The 19,879-nt window shown below is 36.4% G+C and overlaps 1 protein-coding gene across 3 annotated transcripts in view; it reads right to left on the bottom strand.

Annotated features, from left to right (window-relative positions):
- The window catches only part of AKAP6 (A-kinase anchoring protein 6), a 636,231-nt gene that overhangs the window by 94,343 nt on the left and 522,009 nt on the right, over positions 1–19,879 (bottom strand). For all 3 annotated transcript variants that reach the window (XM_073010910.1, XM_073010912.1, XM_073010911.1), the window contains 2 exons: positions 19,524–19,670; positions 16,205–16,429 (listed from right to left, as the gene is read on the bottom strand). In XM_073010910.1, coding sequence (XP_072867011.1) covers positions 16,205–16,429; positions 19,524–19,670 — 372 coding nt within the window. The remainder of the gene's footprint in view (positions 1–16,204; positions 16,430–19,523; positions 19,671–19,879) is intronic.

The raw sequence follows: 19,879 nt of genomic DNA, 5'->3' as shown, positions 1-19,879 counted from the left end.
GAAAAATTTAAGATCAGTAAAGATTGTATAAAAATGAAAAGAACTTCTATTGAATTAAAAATTGCAATGAAAACAATGAATTACAAAATTAGGTACTGCAGAAACAGAAAACAAGCTTGAGAATTCTACCAGAAGTCCCTAGATGAAGAAATAAAAATAAAAATAGATTTTTTTAAGTGAAGGCAAGATCTAGGAGATTCAATATGCACAGAGCAGGCCTTTCAAAAAGATGGAACTAAACATATGGAGAAATTACAAAAATCAAATAGCGGGTAAAACTTTCCTGATCTAAAGCGGGATTTTCAAAATCAGTTAGGACTCACCATGTTCCCAGCAAAAAAAAAAAAAAAGTGAAAAGAGACAGATACCTAGTCCTAGTCCTATATAAATGAAATTAAAACAAAAGCTACAACTCACACATAAAAGATAAACATATCTTCTCTTTTATGACTACAAATTTCAAAGAATCAGAAATTTTGATGACAAAAGATTACACAGCCCTTAGAAAAATTTTATATTCAGCCAAGTTATTGTTTATATGTGAGGTAAAAGTAAAATACATTTTGTGACATACAGGGTTTGGAAAAAATACTAGAAATGGGCTTTTCCTGTGAAAAATATTAGAAGATGATCCAACAGCGAGCACTAAAAATACATTTTTAACGGAAAGTTGTTATATGAAAAAAACTGAAGTTCAGCAATGAAAATAGTATAAAGAATTAATTCTGAATTACTTTCATTTTTATTTATTAAAAAAATTATCTAGCAACCCAGTCCCACTGTCTTAACCAGGCTAGAGTGCGGTATAAAGAATTAGCAGGTCGGGCGTGGTGGCTCACGCCTGTAATCCCAGCACTTTGGGAGGCCGAGGCGGGTGGATCATGAGGTCAGGAGATGGAGACCATCCTGGCTAACACAGTGAAGCCCTGTCTCTACTAAAAATACAAAAAAATTAGCCGGGTGCAGTGGCTGGCACCTGTAGTCCCAGCTACTCGGGAGGCGGAGGCAGGAGAATGGCGTGAACCCAGGAGGTGGAGCTTGCAGTGAGCCGAGATCGGGCCACTGTACCTCCAGCCTGGGCGACCGAGCAAGACTCTGTCTCAAAAAAACAACAACAAAAAAGAAATAACAAAAATTAATTTAGTGACCCAGTCCTGCTCTCTTGCCCAGGCTAGAGTGCACAATTGAAGCTCACTGTACCCTTGAACTCCTGGGGTGAAGCAATCTTCTCACCTCAGCCTCCTAAGTATCTAGGACTACAGGCACCCACCACCACACTCAGGTAATTGAACACAATTTTTTTTATGTGTAGAGATGGGGTCTTACTATGTTGCCCAGGCTGGTCTCAAACTCCTGACATCAGGTGATCCTCCTGTTTTGGTCTCTGAAAGTGCTATGATTACAAGAATGGACCTCTAAGCTAGGCCTGAATTACTTTTAATATAATGCAAATGTCAAAAGAAATACTTGAAGGTATGAAAAAAGGACATAATTATATTATTAATAACAATACCTAAAAATTAAATCTAAGATTATATACTATCAACAAAAATAGGGAAATAGGGTGGAGGACACAGAAAGAAGAACAAGCTCATTTTTAAAATTTAAAAGTGGCATCGGAATCAATCTTGAGACTGTAATTAAAGAAAATACGTAATTAAAAAAATCCTTCCAATTCACTGCAGTAGAAATAAAGAAAACAGCATTCCATGTAGTAAAATATTTAAACTAGCCCATAATATAAACTTCATGGTATTGCTAAAACCCAGCCCAGTGCCTAAATGAAAGAATGTGATAAGATGAAAAAGGATCAGTAATCTTAATCAAGGAAATAAATATGAATGGACTTAATATTCTTATTAGAAGACAGAGACTGTCAGATTTGGTTAGAATGCAATTTGTAAGAAACTTGCCTAAAAGAATATAATGTGGAAAACTGATAACAAAAGGACAGGCAAGGATATACTAAGCCTCTACATATATTGTGAAGGACTTCAAGTTACCTAAGAGATGAGAAAGGAAGAGGCTAGGCCTATGATGATAGGGTTTCTGGTTAGTCCTTCCAGATTCAAATCCTCCATCTCTTCAACTTGGTCATGAATTTTAACTGAGAATTTTCTGCCTTACATCTTATAGATCTGTACATTTGCTTGCCGTCACCACACTAGCAGTTTATTAGTGTATTTCTTTTCACTTTAAAAATGACTCAATCAAACAAGTCTCTGTTAACTTAGAAGCCAGTAAAAACATATTCATGTTATAAGTACGGCTATCCAGACTGAAATTCATAACTGGGAAGACTTTTTACTTTCCTCTTTTAGGCCAGTGTCTGTACTGAACATTATAAAGATAGAAAGGAAATGGGTACAAAGAGAAAGATTGCTACTGTGGTGCTAAAGGCAATCACATTGCAATTTTTGTTCAAAAGATGCTTCTTGCCTTTTGCAGTATCATTTTCAATGAGGGAAATATAAATCCTGGTATACAGAATTGGCCATTGGCTGATCTACCTAAAATTTTGTGCCAAGCTGAAAGTGTTGTTTAAAGAAATTGAATGACATCTATAATTGAAAAATTTACCAATGGAAAAAGATAGCTCTTACGGAATCACAAGAATGCTAGAGTTGAAGAGAAGCTTTTCAATCAAAAAAACCTAAATTTATAAATAATCTCAGGCAAAGAAAAATTACTTACCTGAGATCACACAGCTGAAAGTCCTAGGTCATAGTGTTGCCAACTAACAGAAACTAGTGATGATACTCAATAAATACCATTAATTGGTCAATTATAAAAGAATCATGTTGTAGTAAAAGTTACAGAAGATGACTGGCAATTCAATATGGACATTAAAATATAAGTTTTGTTTCTCTCCTTAAGTGAAGGTTTGATTGTGTGTGTATATGTGTGTGTGTGTGCACTCATGTGTGCACACATATGCAATAATTTTGGAGAAACAAGAGGTAAAAGGAGGGTTTACAAAAGAAGGTCATGGAGACAGAAGTTGGAGTAGAAAATGGACTGTAAGTAACTGGTTTGCTGCCTTGCTCAAAAGAGGAAAAGTAGCCCAAATGTGGAGACCCACCCTTAATAATCTGGTTTTTACCACCCCAAAAGAGCTCTTCCTTCCCAGGTCAAAGGGCAAACTTGGGAGGTATACTGACTATCTCCTTTTTTCCTAGTCTTGGGAGGGAAAAAACTTCTCTTATGGTTTTATCTAGATAGTAAGTAGGTCAATGATCCAATTAACAGATAATTCAGTTCCTAGAGATCATACAACTCACCAAAGTAGGTGAAACCCCAAGGAATTTGCTTCATCTATTTACTATAACCCTGCTTTACTAAATATAAATGGTTTTTTGAAAGTACAGTTTCATGCTTTAGAATTCTAATGCTGACTGCTAAAATATATTGAGCTCTTAGTAGGCAGACCCTATTTTAAGCAGTCTTCATGTATATATTATCTCATTTAACACTCGCAACCACTTCTTAAGGTAAGTAGTATCATTATCTCTATTTGTAAGATAAGAAACCTGGAGCTTTCAGGAAGATCATCTATCAGAAAGAGGTAGAGCCAGGACAAACACAAGCAACTTGAATCCACACTTAAGCCTCTCAACTATGATGGATCAGATTCACTGTTCCCATCCTATACTTACTTGAACGGAGAGCATTGAGATACCTTTGCAATTATGTTCTTCCAGTTTTTTCCTTATTTGAATTTACTAACAAAGAAAGTTACGTTTAAGTAATTTAAGAGATCAGTTAAGAGTAGAAACATTCATTCTCTGGTTTCAGAGGCTAAATGCTGTTCTGTCTGATTTTCAAGACAATAAGTAAACATGGGTGAGATCTCTCTTTCCTCTTTCTAGATTAGCATGACATTCTTGATTTCCATGAATCTGGTCTGTCTGATAGCAGCAGTACAAACACCACATATAAAATGAGTGCATAGCTGTATCTCTGCCTTCTCAAACCAAGGGCAGAACTCTCTACTTCATAGGAATCATTCAGCAACTTCTTCTAGCAAAACATGCAGTCAGAAAGAATTGGGCTGCTATACCATTTTCTTTTACTTTAGAAAACTGTACTGGGACTACCTGTAAAAATTTTCTGTGGGTCTTCCCACCACCCTCAGACAGTAGTGTGAATAACATTTATTTATAATAAATCTATCTTTGAATTTCAACCTTAACCCAGCCAATTTTTCTTATAAGGCAGTTCTGAACTATATCCAATTATTTAAAATTGTTTCCAAAGAAGTGTTAGGTGATGGGTTTTTAAATATGTGGTACGAAAAAAAATCTAAAAAAAGACTGTTGATGAATATATCTGGCTTTCTTTTGATGGATATACATGGTTAATATGTTTTTTTTTTTTAAATGTATGTATGATACGTAGAAAGGATTAAGTCCTGTTTGATGTCTATTGAATTTGAAAGTGTTTTGTATGCTTTTGTTATGGTTAGACTGAGTTACTGTAATTCTTTGTTTGCATCTTTGCCAACAGCATCATTACAAAGTTTGTAATGGCTCCAAGATAGAGCAGCAGGGATGATCCAGGCACCTGTAGGAATCATGGCTACTTTTCTTATACATAAAAACTGCTAAAACATTCTATCCTGTCTTTCAACCTCATCTCCTTTAAATGTGGTTTTGGGGTCAGAGGAAATGAGAACTTACGGTACCATTTGAAATTGGTTATAGTGGACACGAGAAATTCCCCCTAAAAGACTGGATGAAATTGGTCTTATTTTTATTTCTGAAAATTATGCACTGAGGTTTCAGGAAACATTTCTTAAAGCATATGAACTGCTTAGCTCTTTTCTTCCTTTATTCTGTAAAAGTACGTTAGTGATATTCCTTTTCAGAGTAATTACTTGGCAATGGTGCACATTTTATTGTTAATTTGAAATCCTTTTAAAGGCCCTATTCTATAAATTTAATTTCCAAGATTTAAAACATTGACTCCCTGACTTCCTCCAGCTGGCTGTCAAGTATTCAGAATGGAATAAGGAACAAAAGAGTAAACTATGTGCTTTTCTCTTGCAAGTAACAGATCTTTGACCTACGGAATTTTGAGTCTACATAGGGGCAGATTCTGAAACAGTTTCTAGGTGTGACTATTGGCTTTATCACTTACTAACTTCATGACCTTGAATAAGTTACTTCAATTTTGCCCACCTCAGTTTTCTCATCCATGATAGTGGATGGGGCGGAGCAAGATACCAGAATAGAAGGTTCCCTAATCATTCCCCTTGCAACCCTCGACAAGTACACCAATTTAATGATGATCCACTCTGAATGTCTTGCATCTTAGATACCAGCTCAACCACAGCAGGATAGGGCAGCAGTCAACATTTTAAGCTCCCCCCCCCCCCCCGTTCCAGGCCCTAGCTCCCAGACGACATCTCTAGACAGAACCCTAGGCCAGAAGGAAACCCACTACCTTGAAAGGAAGGTCCCAGTCCTGGCAGCATTAATCACCTGCTAACTGAAGACCCCTTGAGCCCTGAAAAACCAGCAGTAATACCCAGGTACTATGTAGAGGGCCTTGGATGAGTCTCTGAGACTTGCTGGCTTTAGGTGAGACTTAGCAGATTTCCAGGTGTGGTGGCTAAAGGGCAAAACTCCTTCTGCTTGAGGAAAGCAGAGGGAAAAGCAAAGAGGACTTAGTCTCACATCTTAGATACCAGCTTGGCCTACAGAGGGGTAGAGTGCCAAGTGGGCTCTTGGGGTTCCCAATTCCAGGACTTGACTCTTAGATGGCATTTCTGGACTTGCTCTGGGCCAGAGGGGAGCCCACTTCCCTGAAAGGTGAGTCCCAGGCCAGGCAGCATTCACCATAAGCCGACACAAGAGCCCTTGAATCTTAAGGGAACATCGGTGGCAGTCTGGCAGTACTCTCCATGGTCTGTGGTGGTGGCCATGGGGTGAGGCTCCCCTGGTTTTGGAAAGGGGATGGAAGAGTGGGAAGAACTGCATCTTGTGATTTGAGTGCCAGTGAAGCCACAGTAAAACAGAACACCTGGTAGACTTCTAAGGTTTTTGACTCTAGTCCCCGACTCCTGGAAGGCACCTCTTGGACCCAGCTGGGGCCTGGGAGAACTTGCCACCCTGAAGGGAAGCACACAGGTAGAGCTGGCTTTGCCACCTGCTGACTGTAGAGCCCCAGGGCCTTGAGCAAACACAGGCAGTAGCCAGGGAGTGTTTGCAGCAGGCCTTGGGTGGGACCTAGTGCTGTGCTGGCTTCAGGTCTGAACCAGCACAGTCATAGTGGTAGTGGCCACAGGGATGCCTGTGTCACTCTACCCCCAGCTTTAGGTGGCTCATAACAGAGACAGACAGAGAGAGAGAGAGAGAGAGAGAGAGAGAGAGAGAGAGAGAGAGAGAGAGAATGAACATTTGTTTGGCAGAAAGTAAGGGAAAAGAACAAGAGTCTCTGCCTGGTAATCCAGAGAATTCTCCTAGATGTTGTCTAAGACCATCAAGCCAGTACCTCTTTGAGTCTGCAAGAACTACAGCATTACTAGGTTTAGGGTGCTCCCTAAAGCAAATACAGCATAGATCACAACACCCTAGTCCTTTCAAACATCTGGAAAGCCTTCCCAAGAAGAACAGGTACAAACAAGCCAGACAGTAAAGATAACAATAAATACCTAACTCTTCAATGCCCAGATACCAAAGAACATCTACTAGAATCAACACCATCCAGGAAAACATGACCTCACCAAAGGAACTAAATAAGGCACAAGGGGCCAGTCCAGGAGAAAGAGATATGTGACCTTTCAGACAAATAATTTGAAATAGTTGTGTTGCAAAAACTCAAAGAATTCAAGATAACACAGAGAAGGAATTCAGAATTCTACCAGATAAAGATTAAAATAATTAAAAAGAATCAAGCAGAAATTCTGGAGCTGAAAAAATGCAATTGGCATACTGAAGAATGCATCAGTCTTTTAATAGCAGAATTTATCTTGGAAGGCCGAGGTGGGTGGATCACGAGGTCAGGAGATCGAGACCATCCAGGCTAACAGGGTGAAACCCCGTCTCTACTAAAAATACAAAAAATTAGTTGGGTGTGGTTGCAGGCGCCTGTAGTCCCAGCTACTTGGGAGGCTGAGGCAGGTGAATGGCGTCAACCTGGGAGGCGGAGCTTGCAGCGAGCCAAGATCATGCCACTGCACTCCAGCCTGGGCTACAAAGCGAGACTCTGTCTCAAAAAAAAAAAAAAAAAAAAAAAAGCAGAATTATATGTAGTCAGAGGAGACAACAGAAAAAAGAATAAAAACAATGAAGTAGGCCTACAAGATCCAGAAAATTGCCTCAAAAGGGCCAATGTAAGACTTATTGGCCTTAAAGAGGAGGTAGAGAGATAGGAATAGAAAGTTCATTCAAAGGGATAATAAAAACAGAGAACTTCCCAAACCCAATGAAAGATATCAGTAAGTACAAGAATATCACACCAAGGATTGGGTGCGGTGGCTCATGCCTGTAATCCCAACACTTTGGGAGGCCACGGTGGGCGGATCACGAGGTCAGGAGATCGAGACCACCTGGCTAGCGCCAGGATGAAACCCTGTCTCTACTAAAGATACAAAGAATTGGCTGGGCATGGTGGTGGGTGCCTGTAGTCCCAGCTACTCATGAGGCTGAGGCAGGAGAATGGCATGAACCCGGGAGGCAGAATTTGCAGTGAGCCGAGATTGTGCCACTGCACTCCAGCCTGAGCGACAAAGCGAGACTCCATCTCGAAAAAAAAAAAAAAAAAAAAAAAAAGCAGAATATAACACCAAGCAGATTTAACACAAAGAAGGCTACCTCAAGGCATTTAATAAACTCCCAAAGATCAAGGATAAAGAAAGGATCCTAAAAGTGGCAAGAGAAAAGAAGCAAATAACATACAATGGAGCTCCAATATGGCAGGCAGCAGACTTTTCGGTGAAAACCTTACAGGCCAGGAGAAAGTGACATGACATATGTAAAGTGCTGAAGGAAAAAGACTTTTTACCCTAGAATAGTATATCTGGCAAAAATACCTTTCAAACATGAGGTAGAAATAGAGCCTTTCCCAAATAAACAAAAGCTGAGGGATTTCATCAACACCAGACCTGTTCTACAAGAAATCCTAAGGGGAATACTTCAATTAGAAAGAAAAGGACATTAATGAGCAACAAGTAATCACATGAAGATATAAAACTCACTGGTTACAGTAATTACACAGAAAAACAGAATATTTTAACAATGCAACTGCGGTGTGTAAACTACTCTTATCCTAACAGAAAGACTAAATGATGAACCAATAAAAAATAATAACTACAACAACTTTTCAAGACACAGACAGCACAATAAAATATAAGTAGAAACAACAAAAAACTGAAAAGCAGGGGGATGAAGTTAAGGTGTAGAGTTTTTATTAGTTTTCTTTTTGCTTGTTTGTTGGTTTATGCAAACAGTATTGTTGTTACCAGCTTAAAATAATGGGTTATAAGACAGTATTTCCAAGCCTCATGGTAACCTCAAACCAAAAAACATACAAATAGATACACAAACAATGAAAAGCAAGAAACTAAATCATATCACCAGAGGAAAACACCCTCACTGAAGGAAGACAGGAAGGAAAGAAAGAGAAAGAGAAGACTGCAAAACAATGAGGAAACAAATAAGAAAATGGCAGGAGTAAGTCCCAACTTATCAATCATAATGCTGAATGTAATGGACTAAATTCTCCAATAAAAAGACACAGAGTGGCTGAAGGGATGAAAAATAAAACCCACTGATCTGTTGCCTACAAGAAATACACTTCAACTGTAAAGGTACACATAGACTGAAAGTATAGGGATAGAAAAAGATATTCCATGCCAATGGAAACCAAAAAAGAGGAGGAGTAGCTATATGTATATCAGACAAAATAGATTTCAATGCAAAAACTATAAAAGACCAAGAAGGTCACTATATAATGATAAAGGGGTCAATTCAGCAAGATGATACAATTTAAAAGACGTATGTACTCAATACTAGAGTACCAAGATCAACAAAGCAAATATTATTAGAGCTAGAGACATAGGCCCCGATACAGTAATAACTGGAGACTTCAACACACCCACATTCAGCATCAGACAGATCTTCTACACATAAAATCAAGAAAAAAAACATTGGATTTAGCCTGCACTATAGACCAAATGGATCTAATAAATATTTTCTGAACATTTCATCCAAAAGCTGCAAAATACACATTCTTTTCCTCAACACATGGATCATTTGCAAGGATAGACCGTATGTTAGATCACAAAACGAGTCTTAAAACATTCCAAAAAAAAAAGGAAATAATATTAAGCATCTTCTCTAACCATAATGGAATAAAACTAGAAATCAATAACAAGAAGAATTTTGGAAACTATACAAACACAAGGAAATTCAACAATATGCTCCTGAATGACCAATGGGTCAATAAAGAAATTAAGAAGGAAATTGAAAAGTTTCTTGAAACAAATGATAATGGAAATACAACATACCAAAACCTATGGGATACAGTAAAAGCAGTACTAATAGGGAATTTTGTAGTTATAAGTGCCTACATCAAAAAAGAGGAAAAACTTCAAAAAAACAATATAATAAAGCATCTTAAAGAACTAGAAAAGCATGAGCAAACCAAACCCAAAATTAGAAGGAAAGAAACAACAAAGATCAGAGCAGAAATAAAAGAAATTGAAATGAAGAAAAAAATACAAAAGATTAAGGAAATCAAAAGTCATTTTTTTTAAGTTCAACAAAATTGAAAAACCTTTAGGCAGACTAACAGAAAAAGAGAGAAGATCCAAATAAATAAAATCAGAAATGAAAAAGGAAACATTACAAGTGATACTTCAGAAATTCAGGGCATCATTAGTGGCTACTATGAGCAACTATATGCCAATAAATTGGAGAACCTGGAAGAAATGAACAAATTCCTAGATACATACAACCTACCAAGATTGAACCAGGAAGAAATCCAAAACCTGGAGACCAATAACAAGTAACGAGATTGAAGCCATAATAAAAAGTCCCCCAGTAAAGAAAAGCCAGGGACCCGATGGCTTCACCACCGAATGCGACCAAACATTTAAAGAAAAACTAATACCAATCCGACTCAAATTATTCCAAAATATAGAGGAGGAGGGCATACTTCCAAACTCATTCTATGAGACCAGTATTACCTGGATACCGAAACCAGACAGAGACACATTTAAAAAAAGAAAAAAAAAACCCTACAGGCTAATATCTCTGATGAATACTGATGCAAAAACCCTCAACAAAATACTAGCAAACCAAATTCAATAATACATTAGAAAGATCATTCATCACAACCAAGGGGAATTTACCTGAAGGATGCAAGAATGGTTCAACATATGCAAATCAATCAATGTGATCCATCATACTGACAGAATGAAAGATAAAAACCATGTGATCGTTTAAATTGATGCTGAAAAAGCACTGGATAGAATTCAACATCCTTACATGGTAAAAACTTTAAAAAAAAACAAAGGGGATAGATGGAACATATCTCAACATAATCAAAGCTATATACGACAGAGCCACAGATAGTATCACACTGAATGGGAGAAAACTGAAAACCGTTCCTCTAAGATTTGCAACATGACAAGAATATCCACTTTCACTGTCACCAACATAGTTCTGGAAGTCCTAGCTAAAGTGATCAGACAAGAGAAAGAAATAAAGGAATCCAAATTAGAAAAAAAGAGATCAAATTATCTGCATTTGCAGATAATATCTTACATTTGAAAAAACCTAGACTCCTAAAAAACCTATTTGAATTAATAAATTCAGTAAAGTTGCAGGATAAAAAAATCAACATACCAAAATCAGTAGCATTTCTATATGTCAACAGTGAACAATCTGAAAAACAGATTAATAAAAGTGATACCATTTATAATAGCCTCAAATAAAATTAAATACCAGGAATCAACCAAAGAACTGAAAAATCTCTATAATTAAAGTAACAAAACACTGATGAAAGAAATTGAAGAGAACACACACACACATACACACACAAAGAAAAAAAAGAAAAAAGAAAAAAAGGAAAGATACTCCATTTTCATGGATTGGAAGAATCAATATTGTTAAAACATCCATACTATCCAAAGCAATCTACAAATTCAATACAATCTCTATCAAAATACCAATGACATTCTTCACAGAAATGGAAAAAGCAATTCTAAAATGTATATGGAACCACAAAAGTCCCAGAATAGGTAAAGCTATCCTGAGCAAAAAGAATAAAACTGTATACCTGACTTCAAATTACACTACAGAATTAGTAGTTAACCAAATAGCATGGTACCAGCCTACAAATAGGCACATAGATGAATGGAACAGAATAGAGAACCCAAAAACGAATGCGCACACCTACAGTGAACTAATTTTCAACAAAATTGCCAAGAACATACACTGTGGAAGAGACAGTCTCTTCAATAAAAGGTGCTGGGAAAACTGGATCTCTATATGCAGAAGATGAAACTAGATCACTACCTCTCACCATATACAAAAATCAAATAAAAATAGATTAAAGACTTAAATCTAAGACCTCAAACTATGAAACTAATACAAGAAAACATTGGGGGAAGTCTCTAGGGCATTGATCTGGGCAAACATTTCTTGAGTAATACCTCATAAGCACAAGCAACCTCAGCAAAAATGGACAAATGAGATCACATCAAGATAAAAAGCTACTGCACAGCAAAGGAAATAATCAACAAGATGAAGACACAACCCACAGAATGGGAGAAAATATTTGCAAACTACCCATCTGACAAGGGATTAATAACCAGAATATACAAGGAGCTCAAACAACTCCATAGGGAAAAAATCTAACAATATGATCAAAAAATGGGCAAAAGGTTTGAATAGCCATTTCTCAAAAGAAGACACAGAAATGGCAAACAGGCATATGAAAAGGGACTCAACATGACTGAGCATCAGATAAATTAAAATTAAATCTACAATGAGATACCATCTTACTCCAGTTAAAATGGCTTTTATCCAAAAGACAGGCAATAACAAATGCTGGCGAGGATGTGGAGAAAAGGGAACTTTTGTTCACTGTTGGTGGGAATGTAAATTAGGACAACCACTATGGGGAATAGTTTGGAGGTTCCCCAAAAAACTAAAAATAGAGCTACCATATGATCCAACAATCCCACTGCTAGGTATATATATCTAAAAGAAAGGAAATCAGTATATTGAAGAAATTTCTGCACTCTCATATTTGTTGCAGCACTATTCACAATAGCCAAGATTTGGAAGCCCAACCTAAGTACCCACCAACAGATAAATGGATAAAGAAAATGTGGTACATATACATAATGGAATACTATTCAGCTATAAAAAAGAACGAGATCGTGTCATTTACAACAACATAGATCGAACCAGAGATCATTTTGTTAGTGAAATAAGCCAGGAACAGAAAGACAAACATTGTATGTTCTCACTTATTTGTGGCCTCTAAAAATTAAAACAATTGAACTCACAGACATAGAGAGTTGGGGGGATGGTTACCAGAGGCTGGAAAGGGTAGTAGGGGCAAACGGGATGGTTAATGGGTACAAAGAAAAAAATAGGATGAATGAATAATACCCAGTATTTGATAGCACAACAGGGGGACTATAGTCAATAGCAACTTAATTGTATATTTTTAAATAACTAAAAAGGTTTAATAGTATTGTTTGTAACATAAAAGGTAAATGCTTGAGGGGATTTAGTCACCATTCTCCACGATGTGATTAGTACTCATTGCATGTCTGTAACAAAAGAATCTCATGTGCTCCACAAATATATACACCTACTATGTACCCACAAATTTTAAAAATTTTAAAAATAAAAATAAAATATAAGAGATCATACTATAATAAGTCTCAGGATGGTGATGAGTAATAAGTGAATGCAGGTAAAACATTTAGAAAGTATGCCTCATACATATTAGTTGTGGTTGTTACAATTATTAAAATAACTTTTTGTCCCCCTAATGCAATTGTAGCATGGTCTCCTTTCTTTAAAGATGACACAGACTGTATCCATTCTCATGCTTGCAATAATTTTTGTAATCTAGAGCAGGGTCAGGAAACTATGGCCTCTACATCAAATCAAGCCCACTGTCCTGCATTTGTAAATAGTTTTGTAAATTAGTTTTATTGAACACAGCCATACTTATTCATTTACATATTGTCTGTGGCTGCTTTTGCACTATGATGGCAGAGCTGAATAATTCGTACAGAGATTATATTATTATCTGGCTTTAACAGAATATGTTGGTCAACCCCTGATTTAGAGTAAAACAAAGTTTCAAAGTTTATTTGAAAAGTCAGTGAATGACAGGATGGGAATCTGTACTCAAAGACAACCGTTTTTCCTCTGTCTCTACTGCTGGTTGCTATGGGGATTTAAATGAGTCACATTACCTTCCCACAACTCAAATTCTTCATTCATAAAAATAAATACCCACACATATAAGAAGGTAATTATAATTTTCTGACTTATATAATTAGTGTATATTTTAAATATAACAATATGCATAAAAGTGCTTTGTCAAATTTAAATTATGAAAGCAGATTTGGTTCATTAATCATCAACAAGGTTATTAAATCTAATCCACTCATTCACCTTCTTGATGACAAAGTCTTGTAACAGGTCTAAACTTGCTCTTCCTCAACTGGTTTTGGGACCAGGCCAGTGCTGTGGCCTTGTTTAGCTGCTAAGGAATAATATCTTCCCATTTTGAATCTTTAGAATAATGAATTTGGTTATGGGATACAAGGAACATATGATTAAGCAATTATTTTCTTTTCTCTCTGAAGGGTCATCATTAAAAAGTAGTGCTTTCCAGCCAATGGCATTGAAGCTGCACACACGCAGCTCGAAGGGGCCCTTTGCCAGCTGGCCTCATTAAATCCCTGACATGCTCTCCTGCATTTTGTTGTCAGAGTGTGTTCATTCCTCGATAACTCTGCATTCCTGTCCCAGGGCTCTTAGGTCCACACCTTCATGTTTCTTCCCTCTTGCTGAGTTTGGACTCTTTCTTTGTTGGGTAGAATTTTCTCCTGTGTCTAATCCCATATTTCTCATACTTATTGCTTAAAGAAAAGGAAAATGTTCCACAATTGGTTTGTTCTTTTTTCTGAAAACTGAAGATCCTGATCCCTTGTCTCATCCCAGACCAATCTATCAGAAGGAAACACAGTTCTGTCTACAAAGCTATGGGTTTTCCTTTTCATATGCAGCACCTTCCCTTCCATTCTCCTGGAGAGTACATTGTAGTTTATCTGTCATTACTCTTAGTGTCATATAAAGGACTTCAGTTCTGTTAAAAGGCTGAGGATTTATAGGATAAAGAATCATAAAGCTAAACCCTGTGGATAAAGCCTGTCCTCTTCTGTGTGATGAGTCATGGCAGGAGACCTTTGGGAATCCACAAGAGGCAGAGCATGGCAGAGGGTTTCTCATATGTAAAAAGGTTCTTCAGTCACTCTCCTGTCTGAGCTGTTTCATCACTTAGAAAGGCAGAGTGTACCTGTTCTTTGGGTTTGTGGTAAGTAAAAAATTTTTACTCTGTACATGCTTATTACCAATTATAATTTTGACAGGTTACAAACATTACATTACGTTATTATTATATTACGAACATTTGCTTCCTTTCTTCCAGTGAATGTGGTAACACACAGAACACTGGATTAATCACACACTAAACACTAAGAGTAAATAGCTCAGAATTATTTAAAATTCTGGCTAGGAAAGAGATTTATTCCAACAGTCATGAATAAAATTTTCTTTAAAAACAATAAAAAAGTGCCATTATGCTAGATCCCCCTAACTTATCTGATCAAACTCCTCAAGGTCAACTTTAGAAAGGAACTAGTTTCAAGTCATAAAGAAAAATCATCAGGGCTCCATAATCTCAAAAAGTTTGAAAAGTTTCATTAAAAGATCTGAAGATTCCATCTCCCTGCAGTAGAGGTTAGGATGAGTCAAGTGGAGATAAAACAGCAAATCATCTGGGTATTAGATTTCAGACCATAAACTCATTTGCTTTGGCAAGACACTTTAACTTCCAATTTGGTCTGTCCATTAAGTGGCAGAAGAGGAGGTTTTCAATGAAAGCTAATTTACAGGTGTGCAATGCAGATAGTTTATTGGGAAGTATTGTGGTCTTGTCTTTGAGGGTGCCTCCTCTTGGGTTATAGAGGTGAGCAAGATGACTCTGCCTGTTTGGCAGAGAGAATGTGAATCACATGTGACTAAATTTTCTGACAGATTACTGGATGATTGCAGGCAGGGTGGGATGAATAAAACCTGGACCTACAATGCTTTGAGAAGAAATGGTTGCTTGGTTCCAAAAAGTTCTTTTCTTCTTGTTTTTCCTTTTACTCCTCTCTAAGATTTCTGGTGACGAAGATTTATTGCCACCAAGTTCAAATTCTGCAACCCCAAAGCCTCAGGCTGACACTAGCCAGAACCCAAATAATGACTACATTTATGGAAAGATTCAAGCAGTATGGGCTAGGTTGGGCAATGGGGGAAAACATTCTAATGTTAAATTGCTTTTAAATAGATATTGTGTAAACAATAGAAACAAACCAGGTGAAATGCCTCTCCATGGACATATAGTGAATATGAATAGTTGTGTTGCTGAGGTTGGTAGATTCTATAATGGAATATGCCTGTAATGTAGGAACCTATTTTGCTTTATTTCTTCCCTCCATAAGTAGTTGACTCTTTCATATGTAAAAATTATGTTTCCTTTTGTTAGCAGTAATGGACTTCGATTAAATCATGTGTTTTTATCATATCAATTTGTGTAAGTATTTTTATCCAAGTTATTTATAGAACATTTAGGTCTGTCCTTCAAAGGCCTTAGTAATCTTTAATGTTTGCTGGTCTGCTTTTAATTCATCAAAGTCCTCCCTCAACAAGCATTGCAAAAAACACACACGTGCAGCAGAGATTTTCCCTCTACAATGTATATTTGATATGCTTAATGTTCATCTTTATACACACAGAGGCATATAAGAAATGTGGAGGTTGTCTATAAATTCAAGGAAACATTTAGGTGCACAGTGATACATAGATACATGGGTATAATACTTTATGTACTTGATAAATATTTCATCCCTACCATAAAAAGAGCTTTTTATCAACTTTGATTGTTTTTTTATTACCTTAAAGTATTGCAGTTGTTTCTCAGTATTCATTGTTCCTTCCTTTTCTTGTCTCAGACAGGAATTGAAGATGAAAAGCTCTGTATCTCTTAGCCACCCTTTCAGTTCTTTGATCCTGACCTCCAGCTGCCTTACCAGGCTTCCACTTTCAGGAGAGAGCAGGTCACGTGGACTGGACCCACTGTGCCCTGCCATTGTGTCCTGGATCTTCTCTCCTAGGGTTTTCTAATGCATCAGATTAAAAAACAAAAAAATAAAACAAACAAACAAACAAAAACCCACCACGAACAACAAAAAAACAAAAACATAGATTAGCTTAGGTACCAGAAACACATTACACTTTTGTTGGTAACAAGAGCCATCTGGAAGCGTCCATCTATACCTGCCACCTCACTACTGACTTTCAGTTCAGATTAGGTCGCTGTTCCATTTAGTATTTGAATTCTCAGTGCAAGTTGTTCTGAGTACCAGTGGATACTTAAGAAGACCTCATTCCTTATTCACTTACTTTCCTTTAATAGAAAGGAGATTTGGCCCATAGTTCACCAGATAAAAATTCATTTGAATTTTTTGGTCACAGAGAAAAATTCATTTGAATTCTCATGATAGGACTTTATAGTAAAAAAAGTCTGCACATAAAACGTTCAGGAGATATAAGTTTAATAAATATACTAAAGAGGCCAAGAGTAGATGAAGCATGGAGAATTAACTTCCATTTTTTGTTTTGTGACGTATTCCTGAAACCATGTAACTAAAGGGTTTTAAGAAAAGGAAGCCTCCTTGGTGATTTTGTTGATTTTACCTGACTTGGAAATTGTTCAATTCCACAATTCTTTCCATTTTGCATTTCTGGATGCTGGACTTTCTAATACCGAATATGTGTTAAAATAATCCCCAATTCCCTATGCTAGAAGCCTACTTAAATTAACCACTGTGGCAGGAGAGCGTTGTCAGGGAGGGCTCTTTTCTTTTTTTCCTTCTGGTGGAAAGCACTCCCAATCAATAGGATTTAAATCTATAATGATGAATTAAACCTACAAAAATAAGCTTTAAAACACAAATAAAATTAAGTCAACAAACATTCATCTGGTGTGTAGTGTTCTGTAAATAGTATCTTTAGGAGATTGTAGCAGAAAAATAGCCTTTCTTGGCAACACCCTTGTATTTTCATGGTGACACCCTTGTATTTTCATGGTGAAAATATTGATAATTTGAAGACCCTCAGTGGAATCCAGATTTAGCTATTGTTTTTACGCTGTAACAAAAGTAGCAGCAGGAGGTGAAATCAATGCCCTTGGAGGGTAGGGTCACAAAAAAGAATTTATTGCCACTTTTTTGTTCTGGAACAGTTTGCAATCATAAATTCTTCATAAACAGAATACTTCAGAGAATGGTCCGTCTTCATAAATATACGACAGAGGACATCAATTTCATTTAATTCACAATTTGTGTCAGCACAGCAGATGCCAATGCCTGCCTTGATAGGGTTGTTTAATATGCAATTGAGACAGAGTAATATGCAGCACAGGGGACAAAATTTCACAGATTAAACTGTACGCACCACTGACATTTCATTCTAATGTATTTCCATTCCACACTGTTCACCTTAGATGAAAGTAATATTAAAAACCATATCCCTCTATTTTACTATTGTTAGAAGTTAAAATCCTTGTCTTTAATTTTTTTCATGCCAATTAAAATGTAATCATGCCAATTAAAACAGTATGCCTGGTGGTGTTAGCATAGTACAGGATTTATAAAAAATCTTCCCTCACCCTACTCTCTCACTGCAAACCTGCATGTTGTATTTGAATGATATTTTTGCCAAAATGGCAACTATTTTTAAAGTCTCTGATTTATAAAGGATAGCTAAATATTATTTCTTTTTTCAATATAATATTGACTTAAAATTCTGTTGAGGAAGCAATACACATGACACAACTTAAATAATTTTCTAAAAATATTGTTGTTATTTATCAAATTAGCAATGGATATATTAAAATGCAATGTAAACAGACTTATCACTACTTTATCAAGCACATAAGGTTGCTATTCTTATCTATGTACTAAACAACCTTTTAAAATGTCATACACTAACCACATTTCTCCTGTCTGAGATCAATGAATGCTGTAGAATTTGGCAGATTTTGATTTAAGTCACCGTATTATAAATTGAAAGCCATTAATTATTATTAAAAAGCAACAATATGTTAGATGAAAAACTTTTAACATTTTAAGTTACTTTGCACAACTGCAGAGTGTAGTGAATTTAAATGAGAAACAGGACTTAAACTTGCAGTTTTTTAATCTCCCAGATTAGGCATGGCATAAACAGAATACTGGCATTCCTCCAAATCATCAAGGTACATGAAGAGCTTTTTATTCAAAATATTTTTGGAGTATTATTTATCTAAAAAAATTTTTTTAAGGTAGAAAACTGGAAGGCATGCAAAATTATGCTCCATAACTGACATCGCCCATACCTGGCTGTTATAATTAATTATTTAGGTAATTGACAAATATAGCTTACCCTTGATTTGAAGTGAAGGCAATTTAGGAGAGAAGCTGATGAAAAAATACAGTTTAACTTTTCTCTCAGCTGTCTTCCAACAAAAGGACAGCACTGTCTCCTGCACAGTGCCATCCTGGTCTCTGGGTAACAGAATCTCTATATTGCCTTTTTGCCAGATTCTTGCATCTCAGTCTTTGGCTGAGACCCAGCCCATCATTGCGTGAAATGAATTACATGAAACTTTTTTCTTTTTTTTTGGCTTTTGTTAAAAGTGAGCTGGAAATTGAGGCACAAAACACAGGCTGATTCAATTCTGCAATTCAGATTTGGGTCAAATTTGCATCTTTGTTTTGGCAGCTTTAGTGTGACTTGAAAGCTGTAGTGACAACTCCACTTTTCATCTTAAGGGTACAGTAAATAGTTAAACAGTAGATGTCTCTTACATGTACCTTCAGAATAAATTCTATTAACATTCATTCAAGCATGACAGTCAGTATATATCAGATATACTGTATTATAGTTGACTTGGTGCATACCCATAATACATGGAATATTTTACTTACTTTTTCATGTATTAAAGAACCAAAATTATTAAAATCTGAGAGGAGACAAGCTCAGAAAAAAAAATCAACAGAAGAGGAAAAGCAGTGTCTTTCCCATAATAGCATGAATAGCTTGTTTGAAATGTAGGTAGTGAATTGAAAGAGAGAGATATTTGTGCCTCAAATTAGAAATCAGACAGATAGAGTACTTCACTACGCAAAAAATGTACACATAACCTACAAACAGTAATAAAAATGCAAATACCCCAAGCAGTTCCCATTTTTCATTAATTGAATCCACTTTTTCAAGGAGATCATTTGGTAGTAAAACGCCACCTTTCTTCAAAGCTTCAACCTTACTAAGCAGCTCTGTCTTTTTCAGGTGTCTGATGGACATTTCCACACTGTATCGCTAAAATGAAAAGAGAAAAAGAGATATCATTAGGGAGAGAGGTGTTCTTAGAAAATCATTGAACACAGACTTTGTGATGCTTATGAGCATTAAAAGTTTTTGTTCCCAATAAAATTTATGGGGAGGCTAAACGTAAGTACTTTGAGTAGATGAAGAATATTGCTGAATATATTACACACACACACACACACACACACACACACACACAG

The sequence above is a fragment of the Chlorocebus sabaeus genome, chromosome 24 (assembly GCF_047675955.1).
Source record: "Chlorocebus sabaeus isolate Y175 chromosome 24, mChlSab1.0.hap1, whole genome shotgun sequence".
Lineage (NCBI taxonomy): Eukaryota > Metazoa > Chordata > Mammalia > Primates > Cercopithecidae > Chlorocebus > Chlorocebus sabaeus.
The sequence above is the reverse complement of the archived record's forward strand: the minus strand, read 5'-3'. Positions and strand labels throughout refer to the sequence as shown.